Source organism: Harmonia axyridis, chromosome 6 (assembly GCF_914767665.1).
Source record: "Harmonia axyridis chromosome 6, icHarAxyr1.1, whole genome shotgun sequence".
In the NCBI taxonomy this organism is placed as follows: domain Eukaryota; kingdom Metazoa; phylum Arthropoda; class Insecta; order Coleoptera; family Coccinellidae; genus Harmonia; species Harmonia axyridis.
The window spans coordinates 9,444,968-9,461,786 of NC_059506.1; the positions used below are offsets into that span (position 1 = coordinate 9,444,968).

Below are 16,819 nucleotides of genomic sequence, written 5' to 3' on the forward strand. Positions count from 1 at the left end.
TTCAAAAAGGCTATCAGAAAATAGCTATGAAAATTCGACTATCTAAATTTTTGTTTTCGTAAATTTGAATAGTCAATTCAACAATTGATTCAATTCATTTTGTATTATTTCAATTGAAATCTTTGGTACGAGAACAGTTGGGTCGTGCAAATTTCTCAATGCTTTATAACGCCCAAGAATTTCGCTCTTATTCTACAAACCCACATCGGTATAAATCATTAAATTTTTCCTCGGTTTGAAATTCACTATTATATTGAATTCAAAATAATATGTTTGAAACAAAAATATAAGAGATATGTATACAGGGTGGCCACTTTTTTAATGGGATTGTATTGGTAACTTTTGAACCATAAGAGTTAGAAGGTCGGTCAAATGGAGAAAAAGTTGCATGCATAGAAGCATTATCAAGCAGTTCCAACAAATTGAGATTATCAGGGCCGGTTATTGAGATATCATTAGAAAAGTAAATTATGTCATTTTGATTTTTTTTTTCCCACTTTATTTCAAATATCATCAAAAAATGTTACAGGAATTTTTTATTCGACAGTAAATTGTCCTCAATTTGTCGTAATCAGATTTCGTATTCAACGTTTCGTACTCTCTGGGCCACCCTCAACCTCATTTTTTTCAATACGGACCTGTATATTTTATGACATTTTTCGAAATAACTTTTAACGCTGAATTCAACGATATATCATACGATGTCATTCAAAGTTGATATTCAGGTGATTTTGACTCTTATCCAAATTTCTTTTTTCTGGGTTTGATTGAATTTGGGTCAGAACATTTGTTTGTGCAAGAAACAGTTATGAAGTTCGAGCGACCGCGAAGTATCATAGGATTGCGCGTAAACGATGTCAACACTGATGGCTCTGCCCAGAACGCAAGAGACATATGAATTATATAGTTTGAATGATTGACTTCGCTAGTTCGCCCAAAAATTGTGCTTGACATTTCTAAATATTAATTGACTTTTCGCATTTTTTTTCTTGATTTTTTAACGCTTTTGAAATACCCGCTTTATTCATCGCTTTGTCTTTTCGCCTACGCCTTTGTTAGTGTTTTTTCTACACCGCTTTAAACCCAGAAAGTTGGAGCTGATAACCCGCACCAAGGGCCCTGTGAAGAGCTGGGATTTGTACCAGAGACCATTTGTTCTTCAACCTGAAGCCCCATTTGGTAAGTCATCATTGTTGACCGCAATTATTATTTGCATTATTATCAAATATTTCGCTGTCGCTCCAACTATCCAACTACAAACGCACGCAGATATACAGTCCATTTTTCTCTCAAACAATACTGAGCTATCGGACGTAACATTGGTCCTTTTTCGCAGCCGGATATTGAATTTTGCATAATTTTGGTTTATTAATTTGTTTTCATTTCCCATTTATCGCTGTCATAAACATTTTTTGTGCCTTTTATTTCATAGTTCATAGTTATAATCTCGCATCTGGTGACGAGTAACGTCATATGTACCTATCTTCATTCCTTTCATTTTCCGTCGTCTAGAAATCGTTTATGCACACACATTTGAAAATTATTGATTGCTTTTGGACTTACCTTGAATTAATTTTCTATACATTTCATTATATTTTGGTTCTTACTGTGAATATCGAACAGAAACATGACGGATTTCAAACTGAAGAGAGCTAAGTTCGCGAGAACATCGTGTATAGGTGAATTAGCTTCACTATTGGATTTGGCCAATAAAGCAACAACAGATTCTAATCTCAGAACCTCGTTTAGAATTCGTTTTACCGAGATAGATGATGTTCGCGAAGAGTTTAATAAACAACACCAAACTGTAACTTCAATCTTGTTACAAGGTGAAGATACTGATCTCGATTCAGAAGAAGCAATAAAACGTGAATTTCAAAATGATTATTTTTCTGTCAAAACTATTTATACTCAATTATTTGATCCAAATGAAAAATCTTTGAATGAATCGACGCAATCTGTTTTGACACGCAAGCAGAGTCTTGCTTCTTGCTTTCCTCATTCCTTAACTCCTAACATTCGACTTCCGCAAATAGAAATAAAAAAGTTCAGAGGAGATTATACGCAATTTGCTACATTTTTGGATGTATTTGACGCCCTTGTTCATAACAATCAATCGCTCACTGAAATTGAAAAGTTCAATTATTTGATATCCTCGTTAGAAGGACCGCCTCTATCTTTAGTTCGCACATTGCCGATGACTTCTGATAATTATCAGATCGCTTATGACTCGCTGGTCAATAGATTTTCCAATGAAAGGTTGAGAGCCCAAGCTCATTGGAACGCAATAGAAAGCACAGGCAAAATCAATTGTAACAATCAAACCGCACTTCGCAATTTACTAAGTACATTCACTGAAAATTTGGCCGCACTAAAAAACATGAATTTTCCTGTAGAATCTTGGGACTTTATCGTGTTTATGCTCTTGATAAAACGCTTGGATAATTCAACTATCGCACGCTTCGAACTTGAAAATGGTTCCTCTATGATTCCCGAATTCAAGACTCTACTTGAATTTCTCAATAAATATTGTATTGCAATGGACACTCTGGGTACATCCCATAATTCTAATAATACCAGAACGGGTGATTCAAATAGTTCTTCCAATTCAAAACAACGCATAGGAACCTATTTCTCTAACGACAATAAGAATCAACGCTCAAAATCCACTTGTACGCTTTGTAATCAAGACCATTCGCTTCTCTCATGTTCAAAATTTATTGAAAAAACTCCCCAAGAACGTCATTCATTCGCCAAGCAGAAACATCTATGTTTCAATTGTTTGAGTAACATACATGATCTGCGATCTTGCAAGTCTGTGAATACGTGTCGAAAATGTCATCAACGACATCACACCTTGTTGCACCTTGCACGGCCCTCCAGTGAAACTTCCGCTGGATCAGAGGAACCTCCTTCTACCTCTTCTGATTGGGCAGTTTTGTCAGCATCCGCTGGTGTCTCTCATAAAACACCTACAGTTCTATTGTCCACCGCGTTAATTGAAGTCAGAGATAATTTTGGAATGTTTCATCGTTTTCGTTGCTTGATTGACAGTGGATCCATGTCTTCTTTCATAACTCGAAAGGCTGCGAATTTGTTAGGTTTACCCCGGCACAAACTTGATGTTGAGGTAAAAGGTCTTAATTCCATGAAAATGAACGCTTCTTATGGTTCTTTAGTTTTAATGTTTCGCCCATATAAATTGAATGGTCCTGTTTTGTTGACAGACGCAATAATTTTAGACAGAATTTGTGATGAGATACCTTCTCATCCGATTCCTGTTTCCGCTTGGTCCCATTTAGCGCACATAAAATTAGCCGACGAATCCTTCCATACCCCTGGTAAGATTGATATTTTATTAGGCGCAGATGTTTTTTCGAAAATCATGTTGACTGAACAGATAATTGGAAAACCTGGTCAAATTGACGCTATGAACACCATTTTCGGTTATATTTTAATGGGGAAGTTCTATTGTAAATCAAAACCATCTATATCAACATTTTTAACTTCATGTTCAGATTTCTCCACAGATATTTCTCTGCAAAAATTTTGGGAACTTGACTCCTTGCCTTCAGTAGAACCGATATCCCCTGATAACAAACTATGTGATCAGATATTTTCCGATCAACACTATCGCGACAGCGAGGGTAGATACGTCGTTTCGCTTCCATTTCGCAGTTGTTTGCCGCAGTTTACTGGAATGCGTGAACTGGCGCTGCAAAGGTTCTTTACTCTTGAACGAAGACTTTTGAAAACGCCCGATTTGTATAAATTATATGTTGAGTTTATGCGGGATTATCTTGAATCCAATCATATGGAGATTATTCCTTACGACTGCATTAATCGAAACTCATATTATCTTCCTCATCACTGCGTTGTAAAAGCTCAGAATAGTCAGAGTAAAATTCGTGTAGTATTCAATGCTTCCGCAAAATCTCCTTGTTCTGAAGAAGGTTCACTAAATGATCATCTTCTTACCGGGAAGAAACTTCAAAGGGATATAATTTCGATTTTACTTCGTTTTCGGTTGCATGAATATACAGTATGCGCCGATATCCGACAGATGTATCGCATGATTCGTATAAGGCCAGACCATGCAGATTATCAACGCATTATTTGGAGGTTTTCAGTCGATGAGGCACCTCAAGACTATAGGTTACTCACAGTAACGTATGGTGTAAATAGTGCCCCATATCTAGCATTGCGCACCCTCATTCAGTTAACTGATGATGAGGGTCCTAAATTTCCTTTGGCTTCAAAAGCACTACTCGAAAATACGTATGTTGATGATATCGTTGCTGGCAGTTCGTCGTTGGAAGGAGCCAAACTGTTGCTCCAGCAACTAGTTGAACTTTTGAATAGGGGTAATTTCGAACTTAGAAAATTTTCTTCCAATTGCCCTTCCGTTTTGGCAGGAATACCGTCTTCACATATGTCAGCTGATCCTCTGACATTTGACCAGGAAGATGAACACTTTTCTTTGAAGATTTTGGGTTTGCAATGGGATCCAAAGGGAGATTGTTTTCGCTTCAGCTTTGAACCCTTGAATAAATCTTCTACAAAGCGACACTTACTTTCCCAAATAGCTCGCATCTATGATCCCATAGGCTTTTTAGCTCCAGTGACTTTTCTCCTGAAGCACCTCTTGCAAAGAGTCTGGTCGTCAGGTATTGATTGGGATGATGAACTTCCTCCAGATATCGCTAGAGTCTGGGATGCATTCAAATCCCAAATTCAGATCCTATCCTCGATCACCATTCCTCGCAAACTTCTCTCCCCGAAAGCCAAGTCTTACCAACTCGTAGGATTTTGTGACGCCTCTGAGAGGGGTTACTGCGCCGTGGTTTATAATCGTATGATTGATGACAACGATCAACCAAATAATAATTTTTTATGCGCAAAAACTAAAGTTTCTCCTCTGAAACGAATAACAATTCCGCGTCTTGAATTGTGCGGTGCTGTACTGCTAGCCAAGCTCCTCTCATATTGCCTTCACGTATTTCGGGATTCTATAGATTTTTGTAAAGTTTACGCTTTCACGGATTCCCAAATCACATTAGATTGGATCAAGGGATCACCACATCGGTGGCCTACATTTGTAGCCAACAGAGTAGCTCACATCCAGGAGAAGGTACCTAGTGCTTCGTGGTATCACATTGACTCCAAAAATAACCCCGCTGATGCCGGGTCCAGAGGGTTATTGCCTTCAGAATTCGCCTATCAGTCCATTTGGTTTGATGGACCTCAATTATTGCACACGCCTTCAAGCTCATTTCCTGTTAATATCGATATTGATGTGACCACTCAACAGAACATTAATAATTTTTGCTCGAAACTTTCAGATAAATCTGCCCAGAATATTATAATTTCTTTACTCGATAGTATTTCTTCGTTGACCAGAATTCAAAGAATTCTCGCATATGTTCTTCGCTTCACGCATAACGCTAAAAAAGAGAGTGATAAACTGTCTGGAAATCTCACACTCCTTGAGCTAAATGAATCATTGTTTCAATTAGTCAGAGTCACGCAACAACATGCCTTTTCAACCGAAGTTAAGGGGAACACTTTTCCCAAACATTGGCAAAAATTGAAAATTTTTCTTGATGAACGAGGTATATCAAGAGTGGGAGGCAGGATTGATTCATCCTCGTTATCTTTCGAGTCAAAACACCCAATGCTTTTACCTAAAAAGAGTCGTTTGACAGCACTTGTCGTTGATATGTACCATAAAAAATATTTACATGCAGGACTTCGCACTCTTAGATTTCTGATTGCTCAAAGATTTTGGATCATCAGTGGTAGAAAGGCCATTTCTTCGGTTTTGAATAGGTGTTTAAAATGTTTCAAAATTCGGCCCAAGCCATATCAACCCCCTATGGGTGCACTTCCAAAACCACGGATTTCTGAAGTTAAACCTTTCAGTAATTGTGGAGTAGATTTCGCAGGTCCTTACTCTATAACTATAGGTCGACATCGTGGTGTCAAAACGGTGAAGGCTTATGTATGTTTATTTGTTTGTTTCGCTACAAAGGCCCTCCATTTAGAATTGGCAACCGATTTGTCCACTGAGACATTTCTATCCGCTCTCCAAAGACTTATTGCGCGACGAGGAAGAATAAGTCATTTATATTCTGACTGTGGTACTAATTTTGTCGGTGCCAATCGAGAAATAATCAATTTGATGAAAGATTCTGCTGAAAGGGAGCACATACAGTGGCATTTCAACCCCCCTTCAGCTCCGCATATGGGTGGTTTATGGGAAGCAGGTGTCAAATCTGTGAAAACCCATTTGAGCAGAGTTATAGGAGCTCAAATTCTCACATATGAGGAGTTTTATACGGTTCTTTGTCTCATCGAGGCTATATTGAACTCTCGCCCGCTAGAAGCATTGTCTTCAGACCCAGAAGATGTGTCCGCCCTTTCACCTGGTCATTTCCTTACCCTTGAACCACTTAATGCCCTTCCTTATCCCGATATTACCCAACTTCCCTTGAACCGCCTTAGTCGTTGGCAATGTCTCCAGCGAATTCAACAAGATTTTTGGAAACGTTGGCAACGTGAATACCTGCACACTTTGCAGCAATGTTCCAAATGGTACACGCCGGACAATAATCCTCCTAAACTTGGAGATTTAGTGCTCATCAAAGATGAGAGGCTTCCTCCTTGCCAATGGGCACTTGGACGAATTTCATCTCTGTCCAATGCAATCGATGGACGTTCCCGCATCGCCACTGTTAAAACCCGATCTGGTTTCTTGAAGAGACCGGTTGTTAAGCTTTTCCCTTTGCCTGTTGAAATTTGATAGGCACCTATATTAATTGTGGTTAATAAATTAATTTTTTTTCTCTCTCAATTTTTTTTAATAATTAAGTCGCACCTAATGCAGTTTCAGAAAACCAATGTTATGTACGGTATTTATTTTTTTTTTCTCTTTTTTTTTTATCTTTCATTCATTTTCCATTTTTCGCGCCCGGAGAATGTTTGTGCAAGAAACAGTTATGAAGTTCGAGCGACCGCGAAGTATCATAGGATTGCGCGTAAACGATGTCAACACTGATGGCTCTGCCCAGAACGCAAGAGACATATGAATTATATAGTTTGAATGATTGACTTCGCTAGTTCGCCCAAAAATTGTGCTTGACATTTCTAAATATTAATTGACTTTTCGCATTTTTTTTCTTGATTTTTTAACGCTTTTGAAATACCCGCTTTATTCATCGCTTTGTCTTTTCGCCTACGCCTTTGTTAGTGTTTTTTCTACACCGCTTTAAACCCAGAAAGTTGGAGCTGATAACCCGCACCAAGGGCCCTGTGAAGAGCTGGGATTTGTACCAGAGACCATTTGTTCTTCAACCTGAAGCCCCATTTGGTAAGTCATCATTGTTGACCGCAATTATTATTTGCATTATTATCAAATATTTCGCTGTCGCTCCAACTATCCAACTACAAACGCACGCAGATATACAGTCCATTTTTCTCTCAAACAATACTGAGCTATCGGACGTAACAACATTGATATCGTTAATAGACTTGTTTTTTCTTACATACACACCATTAAATTTGGATGAGGGTCAAAATCACCTGGAAATCAACTTTGAATGACATTGTATGATATATCGTTGGATTCAGCGTCAAAAGTTATTTCGAAAAATGTCATAAAATATGCAGGTCCGTATTGAAAAAAATTAGGTTGAGTGTGGCCCAGAGAGTACGAAACGTTGGATACGAAATCTGATCACGTCAAATTGAGGATAATTTACTGTCGAATAAAAAATTCCTGTAACATTTTTTGATGATATTTGAAATGAAGTGGAAAAAAAAGAAAAATCAAAATGTTATAATTTAATTTTCTTATGATATCTCGAAAACCGGCCCTGATAATCTCGATTTGTTTGAACTGCTTGATAATGCTTCTATGCATGCAACTTTTTCTCCATTTGACCGACCTTCTAACTCCTATGGTTTAAAAATTACCAATACAATCCCATTAAAAAAGTGGCCACCCTGTACATATATAGAATAGCAATTCAACTTTTTTATTCATTTTGAAAAGCATCGCGTTTGATGGAACGTTACAATTTTTAAATCTAAACTGATAGAATTATGAAACATTAGGCAATCTGCTCTTATATAATTCACTCATTATTGTTTCACACATAACAAATTTGTTGAAACTTCTGTATTATAATTACCTATTAATTTCATCCAGAAATGCAACAGATGTTTATATTCCAGCTACAAATTATTCGAACAAAATTTAATTTTCAGAATAAATTTGAATAAACTTATCTTTCAGTTGATATTCTACCGTTTCGTATGAACGCTATTCGAACAAAAACTTGAATTTATTAACGGTATATGGGTGAGATAATGCAAATAATGTATAAAGCTAGAAAAGTCTGATTTGAAGATTAATTTGAACGCAATCTTTTTCATAAGTACTTTAGTTAATTATTTCTATTGTTAAGAGCCTTATTAATTATGTTCTGTATATTTCGAAATTAATCTGTCATTCCCCTATTAAAATATACCAAATTGTTAAAAACGAAATTTTCCACATGATATGAAGTTTGATTATGCGAATTTGAAACATTGACTTTAAGCTAGTTAGTGGAATAGCACAGAGTTTAATCTCAATTTCTCTTAGTTCCATAAAAACAGTATTCATTTTCTTATCCTACAATATGAATTTTCAAATCATCCGTCAGTGCAAAGAAAAGACCAAACGATAAGGAGCATTTCAGTCCTGTTATTACCAATAACATTACAATCCTCATTAGCACGTTCTGAAATGACGAGCTGAATTTGCAATTTAATTCATTATGTCATACTAAGAAGTCATATAATTGTATCTGATTAATCTACTTCCGCAATACCACACAAAAGCTGATTCATTTATTGACGGAAAGGCTCTGCTAGAGCGTCATAATGGAGATTGAAGTTCTTTTATTGCTAAACGATCAAAGGAATGTTAGATTAACGTAAGAGAAATTCATGAATGCAACTTGTGAATTTCACATTTCAGTGTGAAAGTACCGATTATTCTGGTTTTTCGTTATTCGATTATATTGGTTGATGATTGATTTTTCATGCACGAACAATCCAATAAAATAGAATTCGAATGAATATATATATATATATATAAAGCTTCAACCATTTCCTTTTGTACAGTTTTTGTACAATCATGATGAACAATTTCGTAAAAAAAATATTAGGATAATTTGTTTCAAGATTAACAATATAGATATCTAGATGTTGGATTTGAATCTTTAAAAAAGAATAAGAAATCCTGTGATCGCATGAAATGACCACACTTGTATTGCACTGGAATAAGAAATGAGAGTATATTTCTTGGACGAAGACTCAATGACTTCTTGGTTAATACTATAATAAATGTTTGATTTTTTTGGACTCTACTTGAAATAAAATCATTTTGGTATTGATTATGAGTAAAATAAAGTCATTATCAAAACTATTACCGATCAGATTTTGCAGTGGAATCAATATTATTCTTACAATAAAAATTTAGACTTTTTCCGTATATTTTTCATTTAGATGAATTTATTTTGAGCCTTCAAAAATAACTAAACTGAAGCCAGACTAATGATACACTGAAGAAATGTTGTATAAAATATATAGTTTTCTAGGACTACTGGATATGCCATGGCTAAAAATCCGGAAATTTTTCATGTTGAACACATACTTTCATGAATCAGAAAAATATGAAAAATAAATTCAGCAGTACTGTTTGTCATAGTTTCATAATAAAATTTTCAATGAATTTTTCATTCCAGAAAAGCGTTCGTAGTGACTCTGTCTAACCGAGAGGTGGCGTTATGGGCTTCGCGCCACACTACAGTGCAGCCCCGGCGTGTTTATGGTGGTCACCCCTCCACTATGGAGTGAAAAGATGTCTTAGGCAGAAATTGCTGGATTGCCTAATTGAATTATCTACCAGCAATCTCGGGACGATACCTCACAATCTCTAGAGACAGGGCACACTGTGACATTTTCGCGAGAACGACTCGGCAAAAATTTCTGCTCAAATTTCCAGCAAATGAATAAAGATTAGAAAACCACTAGTGCGGTGATATTAACCATTTTTTCTTCAATCCTGTGAGTGAAGGTGCAGGTCTTAAATCTCCATCTTAAGTGCTGGATTTGTTGAAAGTTAATAGCCACTTCATTCTATATAAAATAAATTCATTATATTTTTAACTTCCATTAATGTTAGTGTAGAAAAAATTAAACAGTTTCGAATGAAATAGCAACAAGGTTTTCCAAATATCCAATGTGTTTTATTTCTACCCCCAATAATTAACTCACAGCTAAGGATAACTACATAGTTGAGTTCTGTGAAGGTTCTGTAACTATGTCTCAACGCCTGTTTTTTGTCAACAACAAATGGAAGCTATGAAGCTTCGAGGTCTATTTATTTCCTGACTGCTAGAAGTACAGAAGGGAAAATAGTCAATAATTCGGCAAGCACGAGAGTTATATGAAGGAATATCTCTCGAAAAAATTCCACTCAATTTTAATGGTAGGCCAGAATAATACAAAATGAAAAATTAAAGGAAATGTTTAGAGAACTACGTCGAGTGAAGAGGTTTGAATGATCGAAATATATTGCTTATGCTCGAGTTGGTATTCGGTACGATTATATAACGAATAATATTTTCAATTTGCATAACCATATACAAAGCGCTGCATTTCGAAAATTTCGATGACATCTCTGAGCTTCACTTCAATTTCTTTTTGACGAACGTCCAAGAAAGTTATAGAAATGTTCACAATATGGCAGGAGGCTAAAACGAATATACCACGTCGTCAAGGGTATACCTACTTATCAATACTCCGTAACTATGGGAAATTCATGCATTTCATTATATTATTATTATCTACAAGCGACCAATTATCGCAGATATACTGTTTTTAATAATGTTACAAAACCCCAGATAGTTATGGGCTTTCTGTATGCCCGTGTAGGATTATTTTGATTCTCCTACGATATGCAAAAATGATACCTATAAATCCGAAAAATATGACTCCTATGGGCTGCTTAACTCATAAATAAACGATTGGTTCAGTATAAGATGGCAAAAATTAATAGTATATCATAATATATGAAGAATTCAGATAATCTTAACAATAGCAGTGCGCCATCTACTTCATAGGAATAAGTCACATTAACTCTAGCTCGTACAAATTCGAATATCGAATATATCAATGACTATGATTACTAGGTAATCATTGAAATCAATCCCTAAAATGAACAATGTTTGAAAAATACACTACCTACCATTCAGATTTTGTCAGTATTTATAAAATTTGAGATTTTTTTTCATTCCTTTTTTGCGCATTCTAATTTGGCAGTTGAAAAAGAGATGAGTTCCAATCATCAGTTGTGTTATACGAGCAGATTTGTACAAGAGAATGTTCACTTGAGATAAACGTTAAAATCGACATTTTTTAGTGAATTCGGTAAAACGTTTTAAAGGAAATTAAATACCACTTCCTAGTTAATGGGCCTCCATAGAGGTATGGCCTTATTGAATGACGTCCTACAATACTATGTTTTTGATTTTTAGAAACAAAATCATACTTATGTCTCCAAATCAAGACCTACTATCACAATACAGAAAAATTAATGAAATTGACTTCAAAATTAATATAAACACGCTGCAGATCGCTAACTGTTTAAAATGGGAAGAATGGTATTTGGAAAAAAATCAGAATGAAAGCATCTTCCGAATGTGATATAAAGTTTTTATGACAACACGCTGTCATGCAAAATTATCGATAATTTTGATGCACTTGTGCAATTACTTACGAAAATTTCTGTATTTTCGAAATTTCTAGTTTGAAAAGTGAGAAAACTAGGAAATAAATGAGAGAAATTTTAACCTTAAGAAAAAGTATTTCGATTCCATTCCTTGTTTTCTCAACAATCGAAATGAAATCTCAAGGGGCATTAGTGTTTTCTGCAAAAAGTTTTTTGAAGGATTATCAGGAATAATATTTACTGACATCATTAAATTGAATAAATAATCCAAGTATCAGTGATTCCAGGTTTTAAAACTTTTTTTTCATGATGGATATCAACTTTGAAATAATTTACGATTTCCACACCTTTTTTTTCACATAATTGAATTCACAAAACTAAATCTTGTCATTGTAACAATATTATTCGACCAAATAATATACAGTTTCGATACAAGTGTTAAAGTGGTCAATGACTTAATCTTGTCATCAAACATCGAGAATTTGTTTTTGAATTTCAGAAAATAATATTCAACATTCAAAAAAAATCTCACCATCAATCTTCCAAAAACAAAATCCAATTGAAAAAAAAAACAAGTCACAAAATTCACTTCCAACACCCCGCACTCGAAACTTCTGTTATCGCCACTGGGAGTCCGTCACACGGCCGTCCATCCGCAAGGTCGCCTAAAGATCCAATAACATAGATACCGGCTCAACCGAAGAACCGACGTTGAAGACGCGGAACCTCACCGACGCTGTTGCAATGAGCCAGACTAGGTCTTCGGGTTCGGCAAACTTTTATCGGTCAGCCGATAGGATCTATCGGAATTATATAATATCATTCCAAATGTAGCGGATAGATCACATAGCGCGAGTTCCTGCTTTGCAATTATCAGCTACCTTATATGTGGAACGATTGTTATGAACGTTATAGGAGTAAAAGAAGTCGTTGATGCATCAACAGGTGTACTACTTATCTTCGTAATGTTTGTTATCTCTTATCAATGTCCGACCGTTTTAAATTGACCGACATTAATTTTCTGACCCTACCTTAGTAGTCAGTTATCGAAAGAGTTAATTAAGCTCAGTTTGGAGGGTAATAATTCATTCACAAATCATATCATAATATATGAACACTTATAACTTGTTTAATCCGTTTCAGTCTGGCTTCCGCAAGGAACATAGCACAACTACAGCAATAACCAAAATAACTTGTGATATAAGTGAGGCAATGGATAGTAAGCTACTTACCGTTTTGGTACATTTAGACTTCAGTAAAGCGTTTGATACTGTGGATTTTGACATATTGATTGCTAAGCTACGTTCCATGGGATTTTCTTGCAGCTCTAGGCCATTCTTTGAGTCTTATTGAATATTTGAATAAACTCATTTATTATTATTATTATCCCCAACTTTTGCCTATACGCGTAGGATTTCTCCTCGCCGTCGGCTTCTCACTCCTCGCTAAGAGGAACATTCACTCAATCCCAGATATTTAAAATATCAGAAGGGTAGAGCTCGGTCGTGTCCGGTCCTTGTGGTCCCCCTGGTTCTCGTCGAACTTCTGGTCCTCTTACACGCAATCCTTGGACCTGTCCTTCGCTTCCTAGGAATTTTCTCACTGTCCTTGCAGTACCTAAAATAACAGCTTTTTGTATTATATTACATTACTCACTAAGTCCTAGTTGCTTGATATTTCTCTTGAGATTTTTGGGTACTATTTCTGTTGTTGAGATGATAATTGGAATAGTTCTCGTTGATATCATTCCCCACTGGCACTTTATCTGAAATTCGAGGTCCCTATATTTTGAAATATTTTCGGCCTCTTTTTGACGCATGTTGTTGTTATTAGGTGTTGCTACGTCGATGAGTATTGCTGCCTATTTATTTATATCAACTAGCAATATATCTGGCCTGTTGTGAGGGACTGTTTTATCAGTCAAAACTGTACGATTCCAGTACAGTTTATAGCGTTCGTTTTCCAAGATGGTTTCCGGTCGGTACTTGTAGTATGGCACTTTTTCAGAATGAATTAGTGTTAATTTTTTGCCATTTCCTGGTGTAGAATCTTTCCTACCAAACATTTGACATGCTCCCTTGATATGTTGGATTGTCTCATTCGTTGGACACCCATAACGGCATCGATCGTCAGTAATAGCTCGATCCTTCATGATATGCTTGCAGTAATTTCTTGTTGAGATCACTTGATCTTGGATGGCTAAAAGAAATCCTTCCGTTTCTGGATATATCGCTTCTGATGTGAGCCAATAGTTCGACGCTTCAATGTCTACATGATCCTGGTTCACCTCGTTGAAATGTCGTCCATGTAGGGGCTTTTCTCTCCATCTTTGCAGTTTTTCTTGGATTGTCTGGTGGTTGTATGACAATTGCTCCTTGTGCAGTTGTAAAGGTGTTGATTCGTCTGCTTCACACAGTACTTTGTAGATCTCTGATGTGCCTGATTTGTCTTTGAAGTATGTTCGTAGGCATTCAATTTGCCCATGGGCAAGTTCCATGATGTCTAGCAGACCTCTGCCTCCTTTATTTTTCGGCAGTGTAATCCTCTCAATGCTACTTTTCGGATGGTGCTTGTGTGCTTTCGTCATCAAGGTTCTCATTTTGCGTTGCAGGTTTTCTATATCTGTTTTGCTCCATGGAATGATACCGAAAGAGTATGTAAGAATTGAACATGCATATGTATTGATAGCTCTCGTCATGGTTTTGCTGTTGAGGTTTGTTTTTGAAATTTTGTTGATTGTCCTAATGAACTCAGTTGTTAAGTCTTCCCTTATTCTTTGATGGTTTATCCGTCGGTTTTGTTTCATTCCTAGGTATTTATAAATATCGTCCGATTTCATTGCTTCTATCTCCTGTCCATTGGAGAGAGCTATCGGTTCATCTTGGATTTTTCCACGCACTACGCTAATGGTACGACACTTGTCCAATCCGAATTTCATCCCCACGTCTTTCGAAAAGTTTTCCACTAGTTTGACCATAATTTGCAAGTGGTTTATGTTGCCTGTTATAAGTTTTAGGTCATCTATGTATAGCAAATGATTGAGTGCAATAGTGTTTCTATTTCCTTTGACATTGAAACCTTTTTCAGTAGCATTCAATTGTTTAGAATGGGGGTTCAGCGCCAAGCAGAACCATAAGGGACTCAATGAATCTCCTTGACAAATTCCCCTTTTTATTGGAATCTCTTTAGAAGTTATGTTCGCCGTAGAGAGTTCGATATTCGTTCTCCAGTTGCACATTGCATACTTCAAAAAGTTTATTGTAATTGGATCGATCTTGTATATTTCCAAAATTTTTGTCAACCACCCATGTGGAATAGAGTCGAAGGCCTTCTTATAGTCAAAATATGTCATAAAAAGATTTCTGTGTTTTTTGAAGGCTTGGTTGCATAAGATGGAATCTATTATCAGCAGTTCCTTCGATCCTAGTGCATTTTTGGAACATCCTTTCTGCTGTGCTGTCATTATGTTATTTGTCTCGCAGTGTTTATAGATACGAGTTGCTATACATGATGTGATGATTTTATATATTGTTGGTGGACATGTAATTGGTCTGTATTTTGATGGATCCGCTGTGTGTTGCAGATCCTTCGGTAAGAGGTAAGTCGTCCCTGTTGTTAAAAATTTCGGCATTTCCGTTGGATAACTTATAACACCATTTATGATTTCAACTAGCCTGCCGTGTATACTCCAAAATTTTTTCAACCAAAAGTTGTGGATTCCAACTGGGCCGGGTGATTTCCAATTGTGTGTTTTTCAATATTTCATGGAATTCTGCTATAGAAACTGCGTTATGTGGCATGTGTTCTATTGTCTCACAGAATTTCTCTTCACTTCTTATCCAATCAGCCTAGGAGTTGTAAGGGGTTGGTGTAGCCAGTTGATCTGTCCAAAAATTCTCAATATCCTCGACGGTTGGATAACTTCCTGGTGTTGCTGCCATATTATTCTTTAACATTCTATAGAATTTTCTTTCGGAGTTTTCAAAAATCATATTATCCTGTTTTTTTCTATAGCTCTCATTGTATCTTCTGAGTCTTTCGGAGTACACACTAAGTTTTTGTTTCAGTGTGTCTGAAATTTGTTGGGCATTTTCATTGTTTGGATCATACGTTTGGATCATATGTTGCCGGTGACGATCCATTATTATATTCACCATTTCTTGTAATTTTCGAGACGGCGAACCTTTTGCAAATTGGGTGAGCCTCCCAATATTTAGGCGGATGCTATGAACTTTGTCTTCTAGCCTTTTTTGCCAATGTGGTTTATTTTGTTGTTTCTCTCTGGCCAGCTGCTGACTTTTAAGTTTTGGCTTCACACCTAGCACTGTTGCTATTGAAAATGCTGCACAGTATATGATGAGGTATAATGATTCCAGATCATGGTAGTCAGAAAGATATTTTGGTAAAATCTCCTTGTTGGTCATGACCAGAAGATGAGATAGTTTCTTGGATGTCCTCAATCTTGGCAGAATCGGTCGTCTCAATGGATATGTGCCCTCAAAATCTATAATGCATCTATTCATTGTGGCAGATAATCGCTCCAGCAGTTCTCTTTGGTCTTCTTCTGGGTTTTCGACGGGTGCAGCATATACAGGGTCTTTCACGAGGAACCTCACCCATATTTATACGGGAAACTACTGAACGTATTTTTATGAGATTCAGCACTTATAAGTATTTCACGATGCTGATGAAATCTAAAATATTTTCAAGGCATGAGCACCTCCGGTTTTTCCGGAAATGACGTCAACTTCCGTTTTTCAAATTAGAACACAATTTTTTTATTGCAGAAATAGATTCCTTAGAAAATTTCAAGTTATTTCGATGTAACATTTTTCAGTTTTGGTTGGAAAATTCTCTCTGAGCGGGAAAATTCGAAAAAAAAATCGAAAATAGAGCTCCGCTGAAACAAGAATAACTTCGAGGTTTTTGGATGGAAAATTTTCAATTTTGCGATTTTTCAAGATGTAAGATTGATGTATCCACTTTAAAAATCGAAATCGCGATTCATGATACAGGGGGTGAAAAAATCGCTTTCAA

At 36.3% G+C, this 16,819-nt stretch overlaps 2 protein-coding genes across 2 annotated transcripts in view; one reads left to right on the plus strand and one right to left on the minus strand.

The window, feature by feature from the left end:
* LOC123682869 overlaps nt 1–12,628 on the minus strand; it is a 149,405-nt gene extending 136,777 nt beyond the window's left edge. The window contains exon 1 of the mRNA XM_045621673.1: nt 12,315–12,628. The gene's annotated coding sequence lies outside the window, so the exon portion shown is untranslated. The remainder of the gene's footprint in view (nt 1–12,314) is intronic.
* Nucleotides 1,628–6,802, plus strand: LOC123683032. Its single transcript, XM_045621929.1, has one exon. It carries the CDS (start codon nt 1,628–1,630, stop codon nt 6,800–6,802), a length of 5,175 nt encoding a protein of 1,724 aa, XP_045477885.1.
* Nucleotides 12,629–16,819: the final 4,191 nt, after the last annotated feature.